Source organism: Typopeltis vanoorti, chromosome 21 (assembly GCF_054136105.1).
Source record: "Typopeltis vanoorti isolate ZY-2024b chromosome 21, IOZ_Tvanoo_1.0, whole genome shotgun sequence".
NCBI classification, from domain to species: Eukaryota; Metazoa; Arthropoda; class Arachnida; order Uropygi; family Thelyphonidae; genus Typopeltis; species Typopeltis vanoorti.
In genome coordinates this window covers 79919694-79941000 of record NC_143569.1, presented here as the reverse complement: position 1 = coordinate 79941000, position 21307 = coordinate 79919694, and the positions used below count along the sequence as shown (strand labels likewise).

Genomic DNA, 21307 nt, shown 5'->3' with positions numbered 1-21307 from the left:
ATTATCTCATAATAAGTTATAGTCAAACTAGAGTGGATGGGGTTGGTTATTAGACTAGTACAATGGATTAGAGATTGGCTATCTGATAGATATCATCAAGTTGTACATGGGGAGCAATATCCTGGAAGAGGAAAGTCACTTGTGGTGTGTCTCAGGAATCTGTTTTAGGGCCATTGCTGTTTAACCTGTATGCTAATGATACTGGGGAAGATTTAGATGAGGATATTCAGTTGTTTGCAGAAGATGCAAAGTTGGCATGAACTGTGAGGAGTAGAGCAGATGTTCTGGCCTTACAAAAAATACCTTATAAAAATACAAAAATAGATTTAGTGAATGGGCTGGAAGTGGGGATGAGAGGTCATTGTTGCAAAATGTAAAGTTTAAATATTTGGGCAACAATGTTCGCACAGTTAGCCTAGTGACTATGCACGTCTCAACCATATGCCTGGGGAAGGTGTGTCCTAGGTTCGATTCCCATCAATGACGTGAGGAGCTTAAGGATCTTCCTCAGCCATAGCCAAGTTAGCCAGTCTTAAGTGTGGCCAGCAGGGGTTTTTCACCCAGTTTACCTGGGGTTATCCCGCAAGCAGGCAAACTGGCCCCGTGAACACACACGGATACAGTCAGGAATACTCAAGACAATCCCTCCAGCCATAAGTCTGAATTGTCAGCTATGCTGGCCCCAAGCCTGGATAAAAATGGGGGGATTGAGGTGGTGCCTACCTCTCCGTAAAAGGGGCTCGTCATTGAATCACCATATGAAATAAAATGAATGAATTTGGGCAACAAAGATGGATTAGAAATTACACTTAAATATAGATATAGAAATTACACTTGGTGGGTATATATTGTTACAAGTAGAGTAAACAGTGGCATAGCTAGAGCTTTTGCCACCCCTCTCAATACACACCAAAAATACTATAAAAAAGATCCTATATCTCTAAATGACGTTCCATATACGTCAAAACGATGTATAGGGAAATAAATTAAAATACTAAGTTTATTTTTGAAGTAAAACTTTAACTTCAATTCTAAAATGTTGTTTTTCTTGCTTTTCTGTTAGCAAAATCGTCGATGACATTGGTGAAGTCTATTTCATAGTAATGTAGGTAATTCTTAATAATTTTATTTAGGAAAACTCCTTTCACAACTAGCAGCACTTACAGCAATCGTGAGGAAAATTCGCAGTAGTATTACAATATTTGGAACTCAGTTGTTGAGAATTAACAACTGAGTTCCAAATTTCAGAATTAACTGCAAGTTCAAAGTGCTGCCCAGGGTGGATTCCCCCCCCGCCCAGCTATGCCACTGGGAGTAAATAGATCATGGAGTAATGGTGAATCATCATCAGTTGCATCAGTCTTGGGACTGGTAGCTCAGCAGCAATTTCCCCCATTCCGCTCTGTCATTGGCTTTCTTCTTAACCTCCTGGTAACTCCTCAAACCCGTGCTGTCTTTGACTTGGTCAAGAAAGCTTTTCCTTGGTCTGCCTCTTCTTCTTCTTTCCCCCTCTATTTTGCCTTCAGTTATTCTTTTCACAAGTCCATCATGTCGAAGTATATGTCCAAACCACCTATCCCTCCTAATTTTGATTGATTTAATTAGAGTTCTTGTTTTGTTTATCTCTCTTAGGAATTCTTGGTTTGATTTTTTTCTGTCCATTTTATTTTGTTCATGCGGCGCCAGCACCACATTTCAAAAGCCTCCAATCTTCTTACATCTTCTCTGCCTAGAATCCAGGTTTCACATCTATACAGTGCAATGCTCCATATCAATGTCTTTACTAAATTTTTTTTCAATTGTAGGTTGAGGTTTCCTGTTAAAATGCCTTTCATCTTAGAGAATTGGGCTTTTGCATTGTTTATTCTTGATCTTATGTTTTCTCTTGTTCTGCCATCTTCTGTTATTAGGCTTCCTAAATATTTAAAGCTTTTCATTTGTTTTATTTGTTCCCCGCTGATGTCTATATGCTCTGTATTGATAGGGATTTTGCCTGTAACAATGATTTTAGTCTTATCTGTGTTGATTTTCATTTTATATTTTAAAGGTTATTATTTAGTAATTCTAGCATTGTTTTTAACATTCTTCTGTTTTCTGCTGCAAGGGCTATATCATCAGCAAATCTTATACACATAACTTGCTCACCATTTATCTTTATGCCACTATTTATTTTATCTTTAGTTTCCTGAATGGCCTTTTCAATATATAAATTAAATAAAAGTGGTGAAAGTATGCATCCTTGTCTTACTCCACTCCTTATATTTATTATTTTCTCCTTATCATCGATTTTAATCTGTCCTTTTTGATTTTTGTAAATTTGATAAATTATTTTCCTATCCCTCAAATCTATGCTGATATTAGTTACACAATTTAGGAGTATTTTCTGGTTTACTTTATCAAATGCTTTCTCTAAATCAAGGAAGCAAATGTAAGTATTTTGACTAAGGTCTAATCTTCCCTCTATTATTGTTCTTAAACAGAGTATTACCTCTCTTGTTCCTTTATTCTTTCTGAATCCAAATTGGTCTTCATCCAATAGACAATATTTTTGAATAAATTCCATTTTGAATAATTTTTAGCAGAATTTTGCTAACATGTGGGATTAAAGCTATTGTTCTAAATTGGCTGCATTTGTTTGCTTTATTCTTTTTTGGTATTGGTATTATGGTTGATTTCATAAACTCCTTTGGTATTTCTCCTCTATCATAGATTTGGGCTATTAATTGATATAGTAAGGTTTTTGTCTCATCACCTAGATTTTGTAGCAATTCTATAGGAATATTGTCTACACCTGGACTTTTTCCTTTACTCATTTCGAACAGTGCTTTATCAAATTCTTCTCGCATTATTGGGGATCCTAGATTATCTTCATTTTGATTTTCTATGCTGATATCAACATCAAGTTCATCGCCATTATAGAGATTTTCAAGATAATTCTTCCATTCCATTAATATATCCTCAGATTCTATTAGTAATTTTCCATTTTCATCTTTGATGGCATTGTTTTTGCTGTTCTTATTAAATTTGAAAGTCAGTTTGTTAATTTCTTTATAGGCTTTCTCTATGTTTTCTTTTTTAAATAATTCATCTATGTTATTACACTGTTCTTCCAGGTATTCTTTTTTGGCTTGTCTACATTTTCTTGTAATTTGATTTTTAAGATATTTGTATTTGGTCACATCTTCTTCTTTAACAGCATTTTTATATTTTCTTCTTTCATCCATAAGGCCAAATATTTCATCTGTTATCCAATGTTTTCTTTTTCTGCATTTTTCAATAATTGATATGATGAATTTGTAATTAACTCTTTAATCATACTCCATTGGTTTTCAATATTATTCTGACTATTTATGTTTTCTGGAATGTTATGATCAGTTGTCTCTTAGTATCCTCTCTTTACTTCTTTATTCTTTAATTTTTGAAGGTTCCATCTTATTGGTTTGTATCTTTGGATTTGTTTCCTATGTTTCAGTTCTGTTTTCATTAAGACAAGTTTATGGTCACTACTAATGTCAGCACCTGGATAGCTTTTGCAATTTTTTATTTGGTTTCTGTCTCTTTTCTTGACCAATATATAATCTATTTGAATCCCCAGGCACTTTCCAGGTGTATCTTCTTCTTTTTGGAACTTGAAATAATGTATTTGCTATAACTAACTGTTTTTGTGTACAAAATTCTATTAATTGCTTTCCTCTTTCATTCCTACGTCCAAGACCAAATCTTCCTGAAACATTATCATTATTCTCTTCTCCCACTATAGCATTCCAATCTCCCATTATTATTGTATTGTCTCTGTCTTTAAAGCAGCTCCAGATTTCTTGTATTTGTTCATAAATTTCTTCTATTTCTTCATCGCTATGTTGTGATGTTGGCATGTAGACCATTATAATATTGAGGTTTACTGGTTCATTTTGAATGCTTATCGCCATGATTCTGTCATGGCGATAGTTAATTATTGTATTGATTAACTTTCCAACTTTTTTATGAAGCATTATTGCAACACCTGACTCGCCTTTCTTTTGTCCTGAATATAATATCCGAAATCCTCCACTCCAGAAATCACCCTGTCCCTCCCATCTCGGCTCACTAATGCCCAGAATGTCTATTTCGAGTCTATCCATTTCTTTTTTCACATTTTCTATTTTACCTGGTTCTAGAAGTGTTCTTGCATTCCATGTTCCAATATTCAGCTTATTTCTTGTCTTCATTTTTGAATAAGTACCAGGATTTCATTGGCTGTCGGCCTGAGAAGCCCGGTTACTTCTCCTGCTGGGCATGACTCCTTCAGTGAAGGCTCCATCGCCAATCTTGATTTCATTTTTAACTTCCATTGCTGCTTTTACTTGGGAATGTAATGTGGTGGTTTCTCCTTGCCTTCCACATCGCAGGATTGTAACATGTATGCTACAGGAGGTTAATACAAGTAGCGTTGCTGCCCACTACTATAACTATTAATGGTTAGTTGAAAGAGGAGGAAACACCCCTAGCCCTCAAGTACTCTAATAGCTTCAGGGAGAATGGAGGACCTCCTCCTGGGGTTAGTAAGTAAGAAAAGAGACAGACAGAAAGTTTTAAATAAAGAATCCTCATTAGGAAGAAAGTATGAGGGTAGAAGCAGGAAGTAGAAGAGTTAGAGAAAAGTATGACCAAAAGCTTTGGATTAGATCATACTTAGCTCTGGGACCCCGGGTTAGTCATGCCCGTGCCTGCAAGTTGTAAGCCCCATGGGGACTAATGGTGAATAAGGATCTAAAATTTAGATGACACATTGCCAAAATTGTGAGGACAACACAACAAATTCTGGGAATGATGCAGACACTGACTTGTATAGGTAGGGAGATTCTAGTTCCCTTGTATAAAGCCTTAATTAGGCCACATATGGACTACTGTGCACAGATTTGGTCACTTGGTTTTCAAAAGGATGAAGAGATATTGGAAAGGTATCAGAGGTGATTGATTAAGGTAATTTCTGATCTCTGGAATGTTGTATTTGAAGAAAGGTTGAGAAGATGCAATTTACGGTGTAGTAGATAGAAGGATGAGGAGTGATATGATAGAGACGTACATGTTAGTAACGGATTGCTATAGGATTAATGTTGAAGAGGTTTTTCATAAAATGGTGAGAGATTGGGGGAGAACAAGGAGTCATCCCTAGAAGCTTTATAAGGAGAGAAGGTTTTTTTGGTAAGTTGTGGATGAGTGGAATGTATTGCCTGAGAGTGTGGTGTCAGCAGAGAATTTGAATGTGTCTAAAGCAAGATATGATTAGCTGTGTCTATGAGAAAGGGACCTCCTAGATGAGTCTTTGACTTCATGGTGTCTTAGGTTAATAATAATAAATTATATTGAACGAAAATTGTTTAAAAGGAATCAGTTATGGATATGGTTAGGAAGTTAACATCGAGGATAGCCATGTACAATACAGTGTGATAGATATGGTTAAATGGAAAAAAGGAATATGAAAGGCATCTTAATTTTTGTGTACTTAAACACACAAAAAGTAAAGGAAGTCCAAAGAAAGAAGAAACAGGAAGGATTTTAAAAAAATTATATAGTGATATATGGTAATTTCTGTGATCACTAGCACACTGGAGAGGGAGCAAAGAAAACATGTTTCTCAAGTGCGAGATTTTGCAATGTGATTGAAGTAGACGTGAGCAATGGAATGAGTGGATGATATTATTATTACATGATACCTCCAATGAGTCGTAGGACTCATTGTGAAAAGGCACTCTTCTCCACTATACACAACTCACCATCTCTCCCTGCTTTATCCTCCAAGTACTACAACCATCAACACATCAAGCCATCTACAGCCTACTATCACCACCAACAACAGCATTTTTTGTCTGTAAATTGTATGTGTTTTCACTGCCGATTTTCCTGTGTGTAGAATGAAAAACTCAAGGTTTTGGGAGGAATAACCTTGTTACCTCTCTATGAGATTGGTTTCAATTGAAAACCCATCTAAAGATTTCTATTGTCACAATGAGAGTCGAACTTGACTTTTCCAATCGAAGGGCGCAACATCCTGTCGTGCTTCCATTTGTGCTATGAAGATGCTATGATTGTGTTGGTCAGAATGAATGATTTGAAAGAAAAGTGTATTATGACAAAAAAGTGGAAAGAGGTTGTTGAATAACTGGAAAACAGTGAAAGCATATAGAAGAGGCTGTTGCAATGTCATGACAGAAATGAGATGAGGAGAGCTGCAGTTGCAAATGAGAAAGATTTTGTAGAAGAGATAGCATATGGTATGTTGTTGTTGTTGTATGGGGTGACTGTAAAGTTTGAAAGGATTTGCACTTGCAAGATAGATAGCACTTCATTGATTTGGTGTCATGTAAATTGAGAATGTGAATTGTCAAGAAAACGATATGTCTGAGTGATGGCATGAAAGCATGGATGTATGCATTAAATTAAGTGGTCGAAATTGTGAGTGTAATAAAAAAAAGAGGGAGAATCACTCTGTCATCCCTTGATAATATGAAGAATTATTAAGACTGGGCAATGTCAGTTTGAGGACAAAGTATAATTTGCTTATGTTCATGGATAGAGAGTATTGAATGCACATGGAAGAATTCACATTTATTGAAGGCTGTTGTGTATATATATATAAATATATATGTGTGTACACACACACACACACACACACACACACAAAAGATAAGATTGGATAAATGAGTTTTAGAGGGTATTTATTTTTTTAATTTTGAAAAAAAAAATTTACCAATCCAGTGCAATAATAATTTTCTCTGAGCATACATAAATGCTTAGAGAAAAAAAATAAATAAATAAAAATAAAAATGCTCTAAAACCGTTTATTTTAATTTCATTTTGTTTATTTACTACTCGACCAGCCGGCCTGGCTGGCCAAGTGGCTAGCATATCTGCTCTCCAGCCAAAAGAAGTTCGAATCCCACCATGGGCATTGATATTTGTGCATGTCTGTGGAAATGCTAGTGATTGTGGTCGGCGGTAGATGGTGTTGGTGCAGTTGCAGTCAGTTGGTGGATTGAGTAGTGGAGACAGAGTTGTAGAGTAGGTGCCCTCCCTCGATGCGTCCTTAGACTCCCTGGAGGTGTCAAATAATAATAATAATTATTATTTAATTTTTTTTTAGTCATTTTATGCAATAATATTTGCTAATGTACTTGTAGAAAGTGTTACCCCCGGATTACTAAGTTACTTATACTTGATAAGAAATTATATTATTGTTTTAAGGAATACTTGGGCAGTTGAAAGAATTTAATGGAATGCTGTGACAATTGATGTGATGTCAACAGCCTTCATTTGTATTTAGCCTCTACTTGTACATACAAATTAGAACAGTTGGTGAAGATACTTTACATATAAATTTTTATTTGCATATTCTTGGGTATAAGATTAAAACAAGAATATAATTTTTTGTCAATTTACTACTGTTTTTTTTTTTTTAAGAAACAATTTTTAAGTAAAAACTAAGACCCATTTGTTTAGAGTAGAGCACATAATTAGCATTTTGCTCAGAGCACTGGATTTTTTCTATTTCGATTACGATATTCATCCCACAAAACAGAAAAATGGTCAAGTAATACACAATTAGGATAATTCACAGGCTTGCCTTCATAGCTTTTTTTTTTTTTTTTGTCATAATTCCAGACAACAGACACTGTAGTCAAAATTTCAAGTGAGTATATAATCAGCATTTTGTCTTTGACCAAAAGTATTCAGTCTGTTTTTTGGTGAGGAATGAGAATGGGTAAGTGGATAAGCTTTACAAGAGAAGATAATAACAAATTTGTCTGCCACTGCCTGCGGGGAAAAATAAAATAAAAGTTGTGTGCCCTGATCAGGAATCGCTACCATTTTATCTCTGCTAGTTAATGTTTGTCATAATATTGCAGCAATCTGCTGAGTTTTCTTAATCATCTTTGCAACATCCCCTTTAAATTTCAAATTTCGATTCACCATAACCCATACATCCTCAACGTCTTCCAGTATACTTCCACATTTAGAGTATGCAGTATCCCATCTACAGTTCCCAAAATTCAAACCGTTACATTTAGCACCATTAAACGGATATCCCCGTTCATCTTACCCCCTTCTCTCTTGCACCTTTCCCTCTCAAAATTAAAGTAAACAAATTGTGGTGCGTGATATATTCGAAAATCCCCGCATATATCACGCACCACAATTTTTCAGGAAAAAAAAAATTGACGTTTATAAATAAATCCTCAGTATTCATCATAATTTAGAGTGGTGAATGAGTCGAATAAGCTACCAGAGTCTGTTGTAGGTGCTATGACAGTGAATGAGTTCAAGGCAAAGTATGATAAATACTATGTGAATGTCGAATAGTTGTGATGGACATGATGTTTAGGGCCTCCCTTGATGAGTCTAAGGACTCCTTGGAGTCTCCCGTAATAATAATTCCTCACATTACTTATAAAATGAATGCCTTAATAATAATAATAATAATGAAATGTTAATAATCAACGCTATTTACGTGATCGGCCGCTCACCTTCAACATGCGATATATTTGAATGTTTTATTTATTTATTCGTATGGAGTTTCCTCCCTTTTTCTCCCCGTCCCTATTAGGGCGAGTTGAGCCCCCTCATGGGGGTTAAGTATTTATGGCTGTAGATCCGTGTATGTTCACGGGGCCGGTTTACCTGCTTGCGGGATGAAAAACGCCACATAAACTGGCGGAAAAAACCCTACTGTCCGCACCCAAGACCGGCTAACTTGGCTATGGCTGAGGAAGATCCTCAAATTCCTCGCGTCTTCGAAGGGAATCGAACCTGGGACACTCCTTCCCCAGTCATATGGTTGCAAAGCGCACAGCCACTTGGCTAACCGCGCGGACAGTGTTTTAGTGACAATGCTTCTGTAATTAAATTATTTCTGGCGAAATCATGTCCCAAGATCCCAAAATCCAGTTGCACAGCAGTTCTAGTGTTTCTTAATCTTAATCCACCCCCACGCAATCCTGGTCGAGAAGTCAATGCCCTCATTCCCACATTTCCTCTACTGGTAGCCTCCATCTTTATGCATATGATTGGTGCAGTATTAACAAAAGATCGCCTGACTCAGTGACAAAGGCAAGCCGACGATTATTGAATTGAAATGCTGATTCTCTTCAACCGAATTCTAAAATATCTGAAACTGCCATAACCACATTCACTATATATTTCTTAAAGTTTTAAACTTTTTTTCGAGTGCGAAGTATACGCGAAACGTTTTCATTTCGTTTTTCGTAAAGCAAAATCAGGGGTGCGAGGGCAAGTTATATTCGATTATATACGGTATTCAGCTCCTTAAGAGCCACTACATCACTACTCTTAATAACCTTCCCCAGCTTCACGACATCCGCAAACAACTGAATATTATCTTGAATTTCAGTGACAATAACATTGATATAAAGGTTGGAAAGTAGTGGTCCTAGCACAGAGTCCTGCCGAATAGTAACTTTCATTTTCCCTGATATTGCCCATCCATACACAACCCTTTGATATCTATCAGATAACCAATTGCTAATCCACTTCACCAACTTAATATCCAAAGCCCATACATTGCAGCTTAAATATCAGTTTATCATGTGGTACTCTATCAAATGCCTTTTAGAAATTCTAAAAAAAAATAGCTTATGCATTTTCCTCATCATCCACTCTTGTTACTTTATCATAAACGTTAACAAGATTACTGAAACAAGAACGCCCTTTAACAAATCCGTGCTAATCTTCACAGAAGGTATTATTTTCATCTCTCCAGTTTATATGCGCTTTTCCCAATTTTTCTAATACCTTAACAAGCAGAAGTAGTAGTCCATAATTTGATGCCTCCATTCTCCAACCACCCTTATGCAGTGGCACTATCTTACCCTCCTTCCACTCCCTAGGAACTTTCTAGTTGCAAGGCTTTCATTAAATAGCCAAGTCAAGGGAGTTGTTAGTTTTTTAGTGCACTCCCTTAAGACTTGTGGGGAAATTTCATTGAGTCTCACAGCCAGAGTACTTATTATTGTAAATACATCCACTTCTCTTCTAATCCATCAACCATCTCCATTCTCTTTCATATACATCCCCCAGAATGAAACTAATAAAGTAATTATTAAACAACTCGACCATTCGCCTTGATCATTAGACCACCTTTTCCATCTAGCAAGACCATTCGTCTGCAATCATTTCTTCTTTTCCTAGTCCCATAAAAAAAAATTTCCTTAGAGTTGTCCCTTGAATGTAGTGCTAGCCTCCTCTCATATTCTAATTTTTCCTTCCTGACTATACTAGTCAACTTTCTTTCTTGAACTTTGTATTCCTCATAATCTGTTCACCACCTCATTCTACGCTTTTTCCCTAACCTATTTTTTTTATATTAAATACTTGTGCAAAGTTTTTCAGTTTAGTGGTATATTATACATGACGAATGCTTTTCTTGTTTTAATTCAGCTTACCATATAATATTTAATATTAAATTTAACCTTATAATATTTTAGCTTGCCATAAAGATAAAAATTCCATGTGAAGTTTAATAGCATCCTGAGAAATACTTTTTACATTATCGATTATTCAAGAGACATGTGGTAAAGATAGCGGCTCTTACTGTACAAAAAAAGGAAAGCGAATTATTTCAAAAGCAAACAAATTTGCTTGTGACCCAAGACTATCAGTAATTATAAGCCACATCCGATGAAGAGACGACTGGAAGTGTCACTGTCTCTCTTGGTCCCTAACCTTAACATAATATGCCATTGGTTGAAATAGTGAGGGTTCTACGATCGATTTTCTTGAGTTTATGGGATGATAATCCTGAGTCTCCGGGAGGAAAAGCTTGCTTACCCTTGCCAAAGATCGACAAATTCTGGAACCAGTCAAAGAAAGGCTTAGAAAACGTTCCTGTAGTGGGTTATTAGAACCGAATTTAAGTTTTTCTTTGGGAAGCATAGCATAGAGCAGTGTTTCTCAAACTTCAGCTATCGTACCCCTTCTAAAATTGTCATTATTATCAAGTACCCCTAATTAATTAATTAAAATTAAATTAATTTAAAATATTAATTAAACTTAAATATCTATTTTATTTGAATTTATATGTTCATGTAAACAAAAAATATGATTTATTTTAAAATTTTGGTTCTCTAGATATGTCAGGCGACACACTCATCAATTTCATTTGATCCAGATGCAATATCAACGTTTTCTTGTTGCTTACAGCTACTTGTATTTGCTATATTGCTCTCTTTTGGGGGTTTTATAAATCCGATCTTTAACCAATGATCCATACGTAAGAATTTGAAAGCTAAAAAAAAAAAAAATACTGTATTTACTAATATAATTAACTTTTTTCCCAAAATTAAAGCTAAAAAATCCTGTTGCGAGATACGTGCGGGAATTTTCGGAAACTAAAGTTTTCAGAAAAAAAATGACAATGGTGTGACTTACCAAAAACCTCCTACTCGCTATCACTACTTTTGGCATCGAGAACAGTTTATTTGTGTGCATCGTCAGTCATCTACCCAAATAGCATCATCTTTCCCTTTATTTCAAGCAAAAATTACCAGTAATTTACAAGACTTGAGATACGTAGAACAGCGAAGAACTGCATATGATAAGCGCCTTCGTAGCGCAATTGGAAGAATGACGGTATATTGCGTCCTTCGATTGGAATAGGCCTAAGTTCGATTCTTCGCTACGGGAAGAATCTTTATCTGGACGATTTCAATCGAAGGTGAGTTAGCCGATCTCATACGGAGGTAGCAGAGTTTTTCTCCCGGAAACTCTGGTTTTTCATCCCGCATACAGACAAATCAGCTCTTCAGAACACACGCAATTTACAGACAAAAAAAAAAAAAAATTGTTGTGGTGGTGGAGGTGGGCAGTTGATGGAGACAGTTGTAGGTGTCCTCCCGCGATGAGTCTTCGGGCTCCTTGGAGGTATCAGGAATAATAATAATAATGATTGGTGCAGTATTAACAAAAGATGACGCGAACCAAAGACAAATTAGCATTTCAACAGTTGAGTTGACATGCTAATTCCCTTCAACCTAATTCCATAATATCTGAAACACATTCACTATATATTTCTTAGTTTTAACACGTTAACGACGGGGGTGGTATCAAGCAAAACCATATATTCTACCTGCAACATATGGTTTTGCTTGGTCTATATAGCAGTTTCTGTTGGAGAGGGGATGCGATTCATTAGTTAATGCCGTTTTATCCCGGTTGTCTCTAATTGCACTGTTTGTGAAAAATATGACTCCTTTAATTATGCATAGCCGAAAATTGCCACGTATCCCCCTAATGACCTTTCGCGTATCCCCCTGGGTACACGTACCACACTTTGAGAAACACTGGCATAGAGGATGCCAGTTCCACTGAGCTATACAGGTCTTATTTTGTGTAATGAAAAAATGCTTTCCTCATCCAGTTTCTAAATTAGTTCTCTCACAAACATAAGTTAGGTTTTGCTTTCACTTGAAATACATTTCCAATAATAATGTAGCTTACAAAACTTGACCACATACTTCTTCTTCTTCTACGCGTTATTCCCGCTTCCCATGCAGGGTCCGCGTGTTACTTTAGATGCGACTTCTTGTTAGTACTACTCCCAACCGACCCGTCGCCTGGTCTGCCGCTAGGGGGATATATTTTTGACTGTAGAGGCGTATGTTCATAAGGCCGGTTTGCCTGTTTGCGGGATGAAAAACGCCAGATAAACGGGCGGAAAAAACCCTACTGACCGCGCCCAAGACCGGCTAACTTGGCTATGCCTGAGGAAGATCCTCAAATTCCTCACGTCTACAACGGGAATCGAACCTGGGACACTCCTTCCCCAGGCATATGGTTGCGAAGCGCAAAGCCACTAGGCTAACCGCGCGGTTTAAAACTTGACCACATACTACAACACATTAATATAATTATTACTTGATGACATTATAAATACACCATGGCAACGGTCATTGCCATGTGATTTTCTGTCACCTATACGCATTAGTAGAAATAAATTGAACGCCCAGTGAGAGTGGAGAATGTTACGTACTAATTTCCAAAACTCAGGGCTTTCTATCTAACACAGGAGCTCTGAATTTTGATGTTCTGCTTACCACTGGGTAACTAAAAAGGGAAAAAAATATGCTAGAAAGAAAACAGGAGATATTCAGTATTAGAAATAAGATAGCATGCAATGAGTTTCTCAGCATGAGGAATTTGCTTTTCCAGAAAGTACTACAGTTATTAGTAACGAAATCCGATTGACACAGAATAGTATCTCGAAGGATACGGAAAATTTTGAGAAATGTATAATAATCTGTGCACTAGGCTGCAAGAAGATTGACTTAAGTTCAAGTCCAGTCGCTGTCTGGGGAGCTTTTTCTAAGCTTTTCTTCGACCGGTTTGTCGATCTGTTACACAGTCAAGCAGGTTTTTTCTTCTGGAAACATTTTTTTTTTTGTTCCATAAACTCAAGAAAATCGACAGTAGAAATCATATTATTTCTGACAGTAACATATCCTGTTAAGTACCAAGAGATGGCAGAACTTATTTGCCAGTCTCTTCATCGGTGCCGAGTATAATTAATGATAGTCATGGCTCAGCTATGCCTGATTGGCTACCACCGTATATTGAACTGCCCATTCAGTGTCCAAAACTAGATAGGTTTAAAAGACCTCACCTACTCTATAAGGGAATAAAAGACATTAGCTAATTATTGTTACAAATATATACACATTAGCTAATTATATATATATATATATATAACAAATAATTATTGCTTTTATTATTATTATATGGGCACCTCCATGGAGTCCAAAGACTCATCATGGGAGATCCAAATTATTGTCACAGTCTACAAATACCGCTCCTAGAACTTCTTAACAGAGATAGCGCTCACAATTGACACTGGCAACCCATTCAATTCATTCTCCACATTGAGAGGGAAAAATCTAGTCCTCACCACTACTAACCATACCTTTACTCAACTTGCAGATATCACCACTTGTTTTGCAGTCCTCTAGTCAAGTTCTGATACATTTCCCCTGCATCAGGGGAAATTGATCGCCTATCGATCAACTTCTGCAATCCAAACACTTTCAATCTATCCTCATAGGGAACATCCCAGAGTGTCAGGTCATCATCTTAGTCGTTCACCTCTAAATGCTCTCCACCATCTTCTATCATCCAGATGTATACATATCAAGGCCTTATAAAGAAGAATAACAACCCTTATCTCTAATGGTTGATGTGTTCTTCAATAATTGAGTAATCTTATAAACTACTTTAGCAATATGTGCTCCAAACTTCAACTCTCTGTCTACTCCAACCCTAAATCCCTAGTTTCATCTATTTCCTCCAATAGATGTCCATAAATGTGGAATAAAGCTTGTAATGGATTTATCCCAAAATGCATAACTTTACATTTCTCCACATTAAACTGATACCCGTGATATTTAGCTCATATTTGCTGACAGCCTATTTAAATCATCCTGCAAGCTCTTTACATTGTCTTGAGTAACTATTACTCTACCAAATTTTTCATCATCAGGAACAACTGAATATTTGTTTCAGATTATTTCCCATATCATTTGTTAATACTGCAAATCTGTAAATACTTCAAATATGTAGAAATCAATCAGTAGTAGTAGACCTGTTACCGAACCTTGCAGCTCATCACTAGTCACATGCTTTCTCGTCGTTCCAGCTGTTCTATATCTTTTTGATATCTTTTCAGCAGCCATCATGTTATCCACATAATCTATCATATCCATTCTAATTTGCGTAACGGATTGCCATGTGCTATTCTGTCAAAGCCCTTTCTAAAATCCAACAGAATCATCATTTAGCCATTTCCTTTATCCTGGTCAACTGTCACTCTATTATAAAAAGTTGGTATATTATTAACCCCTTAACATACAAAGACATCTATGACACGTCTTTTGTTTACTGCACCAAAATTGATTTTGAATTTTGGTTTCACATATAAATACAATCGAATATAAATGCTAGACAATCTTGTGCCTATTTCCTTTCCCCTGAGAAAAGTTGCCAACGGTGTGTATCGGCTATTTCGTTTGCGTTTGCACAAAAAATGATGAATTTGATTAGATTAAAAGAAATTATTAGACGATGGAGCCTGTGTAGCTCAGTAGAAGTGGCGTTTTCACCCTATGGCGCTTGACTGCACAAAGAAAGGATTTGGTGGTTCAAATCTACTCGTCGACTGGAGGATATTTTTCTAAGCCTTTTTTCGACCTGTTCCCGGGTTAGTCGATCTCTGGCACGGGATAGCGGGTTTTTTCTCCAGGAAACTCAGGTTTTTCGTCCCGTAAACGCAAGAAAATTGACCGTCGAACCCACACTATTTTCAGACATTTAAAATATTGTGTTAGGGATCACGAGCTGGCGGCACTAGCTTGCCACCTTCTTCACTGCGTACCGATGAATCAGTGATAGCCTTAGGCAAGCTATCTCTCTGATTGGCTACCAGTGGAGATTGAACTGCCCACTCAGTCTCCAAAAAACGTTAGATAGGGTAAACAGCCCCGCCTACTCCCCATACGGGATCAAATAGGCGTTAGCTGATTTTTTTTTTTTAGCTGATGAATTTGATCCAGAAAATCACCCTCGCCCAAAAAATTGGCAGAAACACGACCACTTTCTGATTTTTAATTGACACATTAAGGGGTTAAGGCATGACCGATCCTTCACCGTGTTCTCTTTTGTCGAGTATCATATTCTTATCCTTCCATTCTTGAATTTTTTGTTGGAACAATTTTTCCCAGGACTTTTCCTACCACTCCTGAGATACTGATTGGTCAATAATTTGCAAACTACAGTCTTAGAACTTCTATTATGCAAAGAATTATTATGTCCACTTTGTAATCCTTTGGAGCTCTACCAGAACCGAGACTTTAATTAAAGAGCCTGTCAGAAACATTGCCAGTTCTCTTGCACATTCTAGCAAAACGCAGTTGATATCTCATCTAATCCCACAGCTGTATTTACATTGAGAATACACAATATCCTAAGAACCTCAAATTATCAGTCTGTGTTCAAACATCAGTCTGATAATTTGTTACGTGTCATAGCATTAATCTCACTTGGTTGATATATCCTTGCAAAGTAGTCACTTAACTGAACTGTTTTAGTAGCTTGTGTTGCCTTATCACTATCAACATGCGTTATGGTTATTCTTCCATATTCATATTTTCGCTTAGTCGCACGTAACGAAAGAACTCTGAGATTTCCATTGGCCTGCTCGGCCTCGTATTTCTGGTCTGGCCCTTCTACATTTCATAAGTTAACTTGCCACTTTTCTCCTTACATACCCTCCACAACATTTTCTTTATTTGCAGCTCATGTGTAATGATACTACTCATTAAGTATGCCTAGCATGTTGAAGTGCAAATTCAGGGAAACGTAAGCAAGAGAGTTAGTGTGAGAATGACCAAGTGAGGAATCTAGTCTCTCAAGCAAAAATATCGAATAGGGTAGTCAATTCAGAAAGTAAAGGTGGGTGGGAGACTAAAGGGATGCTGCAGTTTCTATATGCTAAAGTCAGAAGTATCAGGAACAAGAGGGAGGAGTTTTTGGTATTGGTTAGTGCAACCTCGCCAAAAGTTACAGGCATTAGTGAGAATTGGCTGGCGGCAAATGATGTAGTTACATGGATTGAATGTGAAGGGTTTAGTAATTTTAGGGAAGATAGGTAACAGATGACTCGAAGCCAAAAAGAATAGGAGACAGGTGGTAGGGTGGCTGTTTATTTGAAGCAATCTGGTGTGAGATTAAGGCGAGTAAGACAAAGTATACAGTTGGTTTTTGCTAAAGGCCAGGGAGTCCCACAGATGATCTGGAAAACATGCATTGCCAAATTAGTACAAATGGCAAGCAGGAAATAGAATTTATACACCTGCTACGAGATAAGTATATTTAAGGTAACATGTGATGGAGAAGACTAGGGGTGGGAGAGTATTGGACCTGGTCCCAGGATTAGAAAAGCTATCCATAACCAAAGTGGCGATATTGCCTTTAATTGGTGAAAGTGACCATAACCATACAGTCTTGACTTTTGAGATTTTAAAACATGAGGAACATTCTATCAAGAAAGAGTATTTGTGGAACTACAAGGCAGGTGATTATGGCATGCTTAAGAAGAAGCTTAAATCTGTGCCATGGCATAAAACACCGGAGAATGAGGATTAGTAGTGCATGGATATTCTTAAAGTAATATAGAAGAAGCAAAGTTAAATTTTATGCCTACGGTAAGGGGGTTAATCGGATAGGAGCTAGATGTATGAGAAATATCATTAAGCAGGAACTGTAGAAGAAGAAAATGCTGTGAAGGATATATATATAAAGAGAATAGTGACTAGCAAATTCATTAACAGGTCAAGATAAAATCAGATTATTAGAACAAAAGGTAAAATCAGATTATGAAAACATACCCGAGCAGGCCAAAAGAAGTCCTAAAGAGTTCTTTCGTTATATAGCAAGTAAGAGGAAGAATAACTGTGGAAGATTAAATTTAATGAGTGAAGATGGTCACGATTAGACAGAAGCGGATAACATACTTGAGTTACGGACTGACCATTTCGCACTGATATATCATCCTACTTTAGTTACTGCTTTAACACTTTTGTAGTATATGGGAATAGAGGTGGATGAATTGGAGGTTCTTAGGATATTGCAAAATCTCAATGCAAATACAGCAGTGGAATTAGATAGAATATCAGCTAGGGTTTTGCGAAAATGTGCACGGGAACTGACAATACCTTTGACTAGGCTCTATTTATTTTAAGTCTTAGCTCTGGTAGAGTTCCTAGGGAGTAGAAAGAGGTCAAAATAGTTCCTTTGCATAAGGGATGTTCTAAGACTGCAATATCAAATTATGGACCAATCAGTATCTCAGGCGGAGCGTTAAAAGTACTAGAAAAATTTCTAAAAAAGAGAATTCAAGAATGGATAGATTTTTATTTATTCTTCTGGAGTTCCCCCATTGCTCCACTGTCCCTTAGGTTGAGCCCTCCCAGAGGGATTAAGTATGTATTTTATGACTGTAGATACGTATGTGTTCACGAGATAATTCCTATTATGAGGGACGAAAAACTCAAATTTTCAGGTGAAAAAACCCTCTACCTCCATATGAGACCGCCTAAGGTAAAATTTTTGCCCTTTAGTCAAATCTTAGTCTTAGTCGTAATAGTCTTAGCTTTGTGAGCTCAAAGCTAAGACTATCATTGTAAGAGCCATTCTCATTCAAATAATTTGATATGATTGGATTGAAAGTAACCATTTTCATTAGAATTCAAATATATATATATATATATATATATTATATTAACCAAATACATGACATCTTGCAAATCCTGTACCACATTATTACTGCCGTATATAAGCGATACAAAATTTTTTCTAATACATAAATATAATAATTATTTGTAATTCTTAATTGTACAACTGCAGTGCTTAGAAATAACATATTAATATTTTTCAAAATATAAATTAAAAGCTCTTTATTGAATTAGATAATAATAAAACTAATCAACCTATCCCGACTGATTTTGTCGCACATAGCGACAATACCGGGACTCCTATTGCTGCCATTATAAGGACGCTGATATATATATATATAGAGAGAGAGATAAGGAAGTGGCTGTACCATTCTACATATTCTGATCAAGGCTTCATGCAAATTTGGTCCTTTGATTTTCTTTGTGATGAAGAAACGCTAGAGGTTATGGAGATGAGTAACTAAAGCAATAAAAGCACTAAATGTTGTTGGTCATTAGGAGAAGCTAAGGAAGCGAAAATTACAGAGCTTGGTAAATGGACAAGGGACGAATGGTACAATTGAGACTTTTAAGTGGATAAGAAAGTTTTACTAGACTCTCTTTCTCTCTCTCTTTCTCGACTAGTAAAATAAAACTAGGCAAGACACACACACACATACACAGAGAGAGAGAGAGAGATAGACTTTTCTACATGAAAAGTGATGGACATTGAATATGTTTCCGGAAAGTTATGGATGTGAAGAGTACGAATGAGTTTAAATATACTGTCAGCCTATTCAAATCATCCTGCAATCTATCTACATCACTTTAATTAACTATTACCATATAACATGCATCATCAGATTAAATATCTTCCTTCAAATTATTTCCTACACCATTTGTGTACAAATTAAACAGCAATGGTCCTAGCACCACAGCACAATGCCTTGCAGTACACCACTAGTCACCATCCTTCTCTTTATTCTGCTCCTCCATATACTGCTTTTTTGGTATCTGTCCATCAGCTGCCATTTTATCCATATCACCAGTTTCATATTCATTCCCACATGTTGCAGTTTATGTACCAGAGTTCCACTTAGTCTGTTAAATGCCTCTACAAAATCCAGCAATATCATCGTTTGGCCATTCCATCAGCTGTCATTCAATTATAAAAGTTAGTAGTTTACTAAGACATGACTGAACCTTCACAAAGCCATGCTGCCCCTCATAGAGTATCATATTCTTATCCACCCATTCCTGAATTCTCTTTATTACCAATTTTCCACTACTTCTAAGATACTAATTGGTCTTTCATTTGCTACCACTGACTTCGATCCTTCTTTAAGCAAAGGATTTATTCCCTCCCCCTCTTTCACTTGGGATTTTGCTGGCGCATTGACTCAAATTAAACAGCTTTGGCTAAGCTATCGGTAGTTTCCCTGCACACTCTTGTAAAAATCGAGTCAATATCCCATCCAATCCCACAGCTCTATTCGCATTCAGATTCTACAATATAAAGTACCTCTAATTCTTCAATCCCTGTTCTCACACAATTCCCTCAGTTCCTGTCACTTTTGGCATAACAATATTTTCACTTGGATCATACACCCTTGCAAAATGATTACCCACTAGCTCAACAATTTCGTCTACCTCCCTTATCTTTGTACCATGTGCGATCATTAAAGTTATCCCTGTATAGTCATTCTTCTTCGTATTTACCACATAATAAAAACTGTTTGGGATTTTCTTTCGCCTGTTCGACGAATTTCTTCTCATAATTTGATTTTGCTTTTCTTACCATGCTGGTAACCCTTCTTGCTTGATCCTTGTGCTGTTAATGAGTTAGTTGGTCACCTTTCTCCTTATTTATCGTCCACATTTTCTTTGTCTGCACCTCATGCTTAATGGTACTATTCATCCGATTTGCCCTCCTGACCTTGGGTATATAGTGTGATATTGCTTCCTCCTGTTACCCCTTGACTGTCACCCATGCATTGTGACCACTCTTCCCTTGCAGAACTTTATTCCATGGTACTGCTTCAAGCCGCCTCCTAAGTGTATTATAATCATCTGCTTTGTAGTTCACATAATACCCTTTCTTAACTGGTATTTCCACGTGTTTTGCTACCCCTATCTTTTGTGAATGTTGTGTAATGATTATTAATATATTATCATGAACCTTTTTTTAATTTTTTTTTAAATTAATGACACCAGCGACACCTAACAGAGAGCGATGTATCATTGAAGGTGCTTTTTGGTTTCTGTGTGGAGTTGGTGGTCTTGTAGTTTGAAATGTGGTTGCAGCTTTCGGAAATTGATATTATGCAACCTTGTGAGCGTTTATATAAATTCTACCAAACTATGATTAGGCATAGAAGGTGAATATCAGTTAATCTTATTTTTGTCTATCTTGTTTGGAAATTTCCTGTTTACAATGCCAGCTCGGGGTGAGCATTATTATAGTGACGACTCATCTTCGCCGTCAAGTGATGAAAGAGAAAGTAGCTTTTCTGGTAGCCCTCGTTCTCCCGTGGAAGATCAAAGTGCACAATCTGAAGGTGGGCAGAGTGTCCATTCAGAGGTAGAACCCGATGGATACAATTCAGCACATTCCGACCAGGAGGCAAGCGCATCGGATGATGAGGGCCGAAATGTTTCTGATGGCGAACAGAGTGAACACTCAGTAGACGAAAGAAGTATTCATTCAGGAGGTAAATTTTCTTTCACGTATGGTTAGATAAATAGTTTAAATTTTAAAGTTGTTCTGTTATCCAAACTTAATGAATCTGGTTGATCACGTAAATTTTGATTGAAATGGAAACGAAGTGTCTAGTGCTGTCTTGAATGAAAGTAAACAAAATTTCAGTATCATTAAGGTATAAAAATACTTTGTATACCTATGAAGTATGCACAAAAGTTTTGTTTACTTTTTTCGTTTCAGTTTCATAGTTCAAAATATTTGGAATTATTGAGATGATGTTTCACAATCCATTATACGGATAAACGATTATTATTTATCCTCTGTAAGGAATAAGAAGACATCAGAGGATTTATTG

The 21307-nt window shown here is 36.6% G+C and overlaps 1 protein-coding gene across 2 annotated transcripts in view; it reads left to right on the top strand.

Moving 5' to 3' along the window:
• The window catches only part of LOC150095027 (uncharacterized), a 152891-nt gene that overhangs the window by 107222 nt on the left and 24362 nt on the right, over nucleotides 1-21307 (top strand). The window contains exon 1 of one of the 2 annotated variants that reach the window (XM_090410925.1): nucleotides 20405-20962. The exons of the other annotated variant lie outside the window; for it this stretch is intronic. Coding sequence (XP_090267051.1) covers nucleotides 20686-20962 — 277 coding nt within the window. The 5' untranslated portion in view covers nucleotides 20405-20685. Of the gene's footprint in view, nucleotides 1-20404; nucleotides 20963-21307 lie in introns of those variants that run through there. 2 annotated transcript variants of the gene reach the window in all.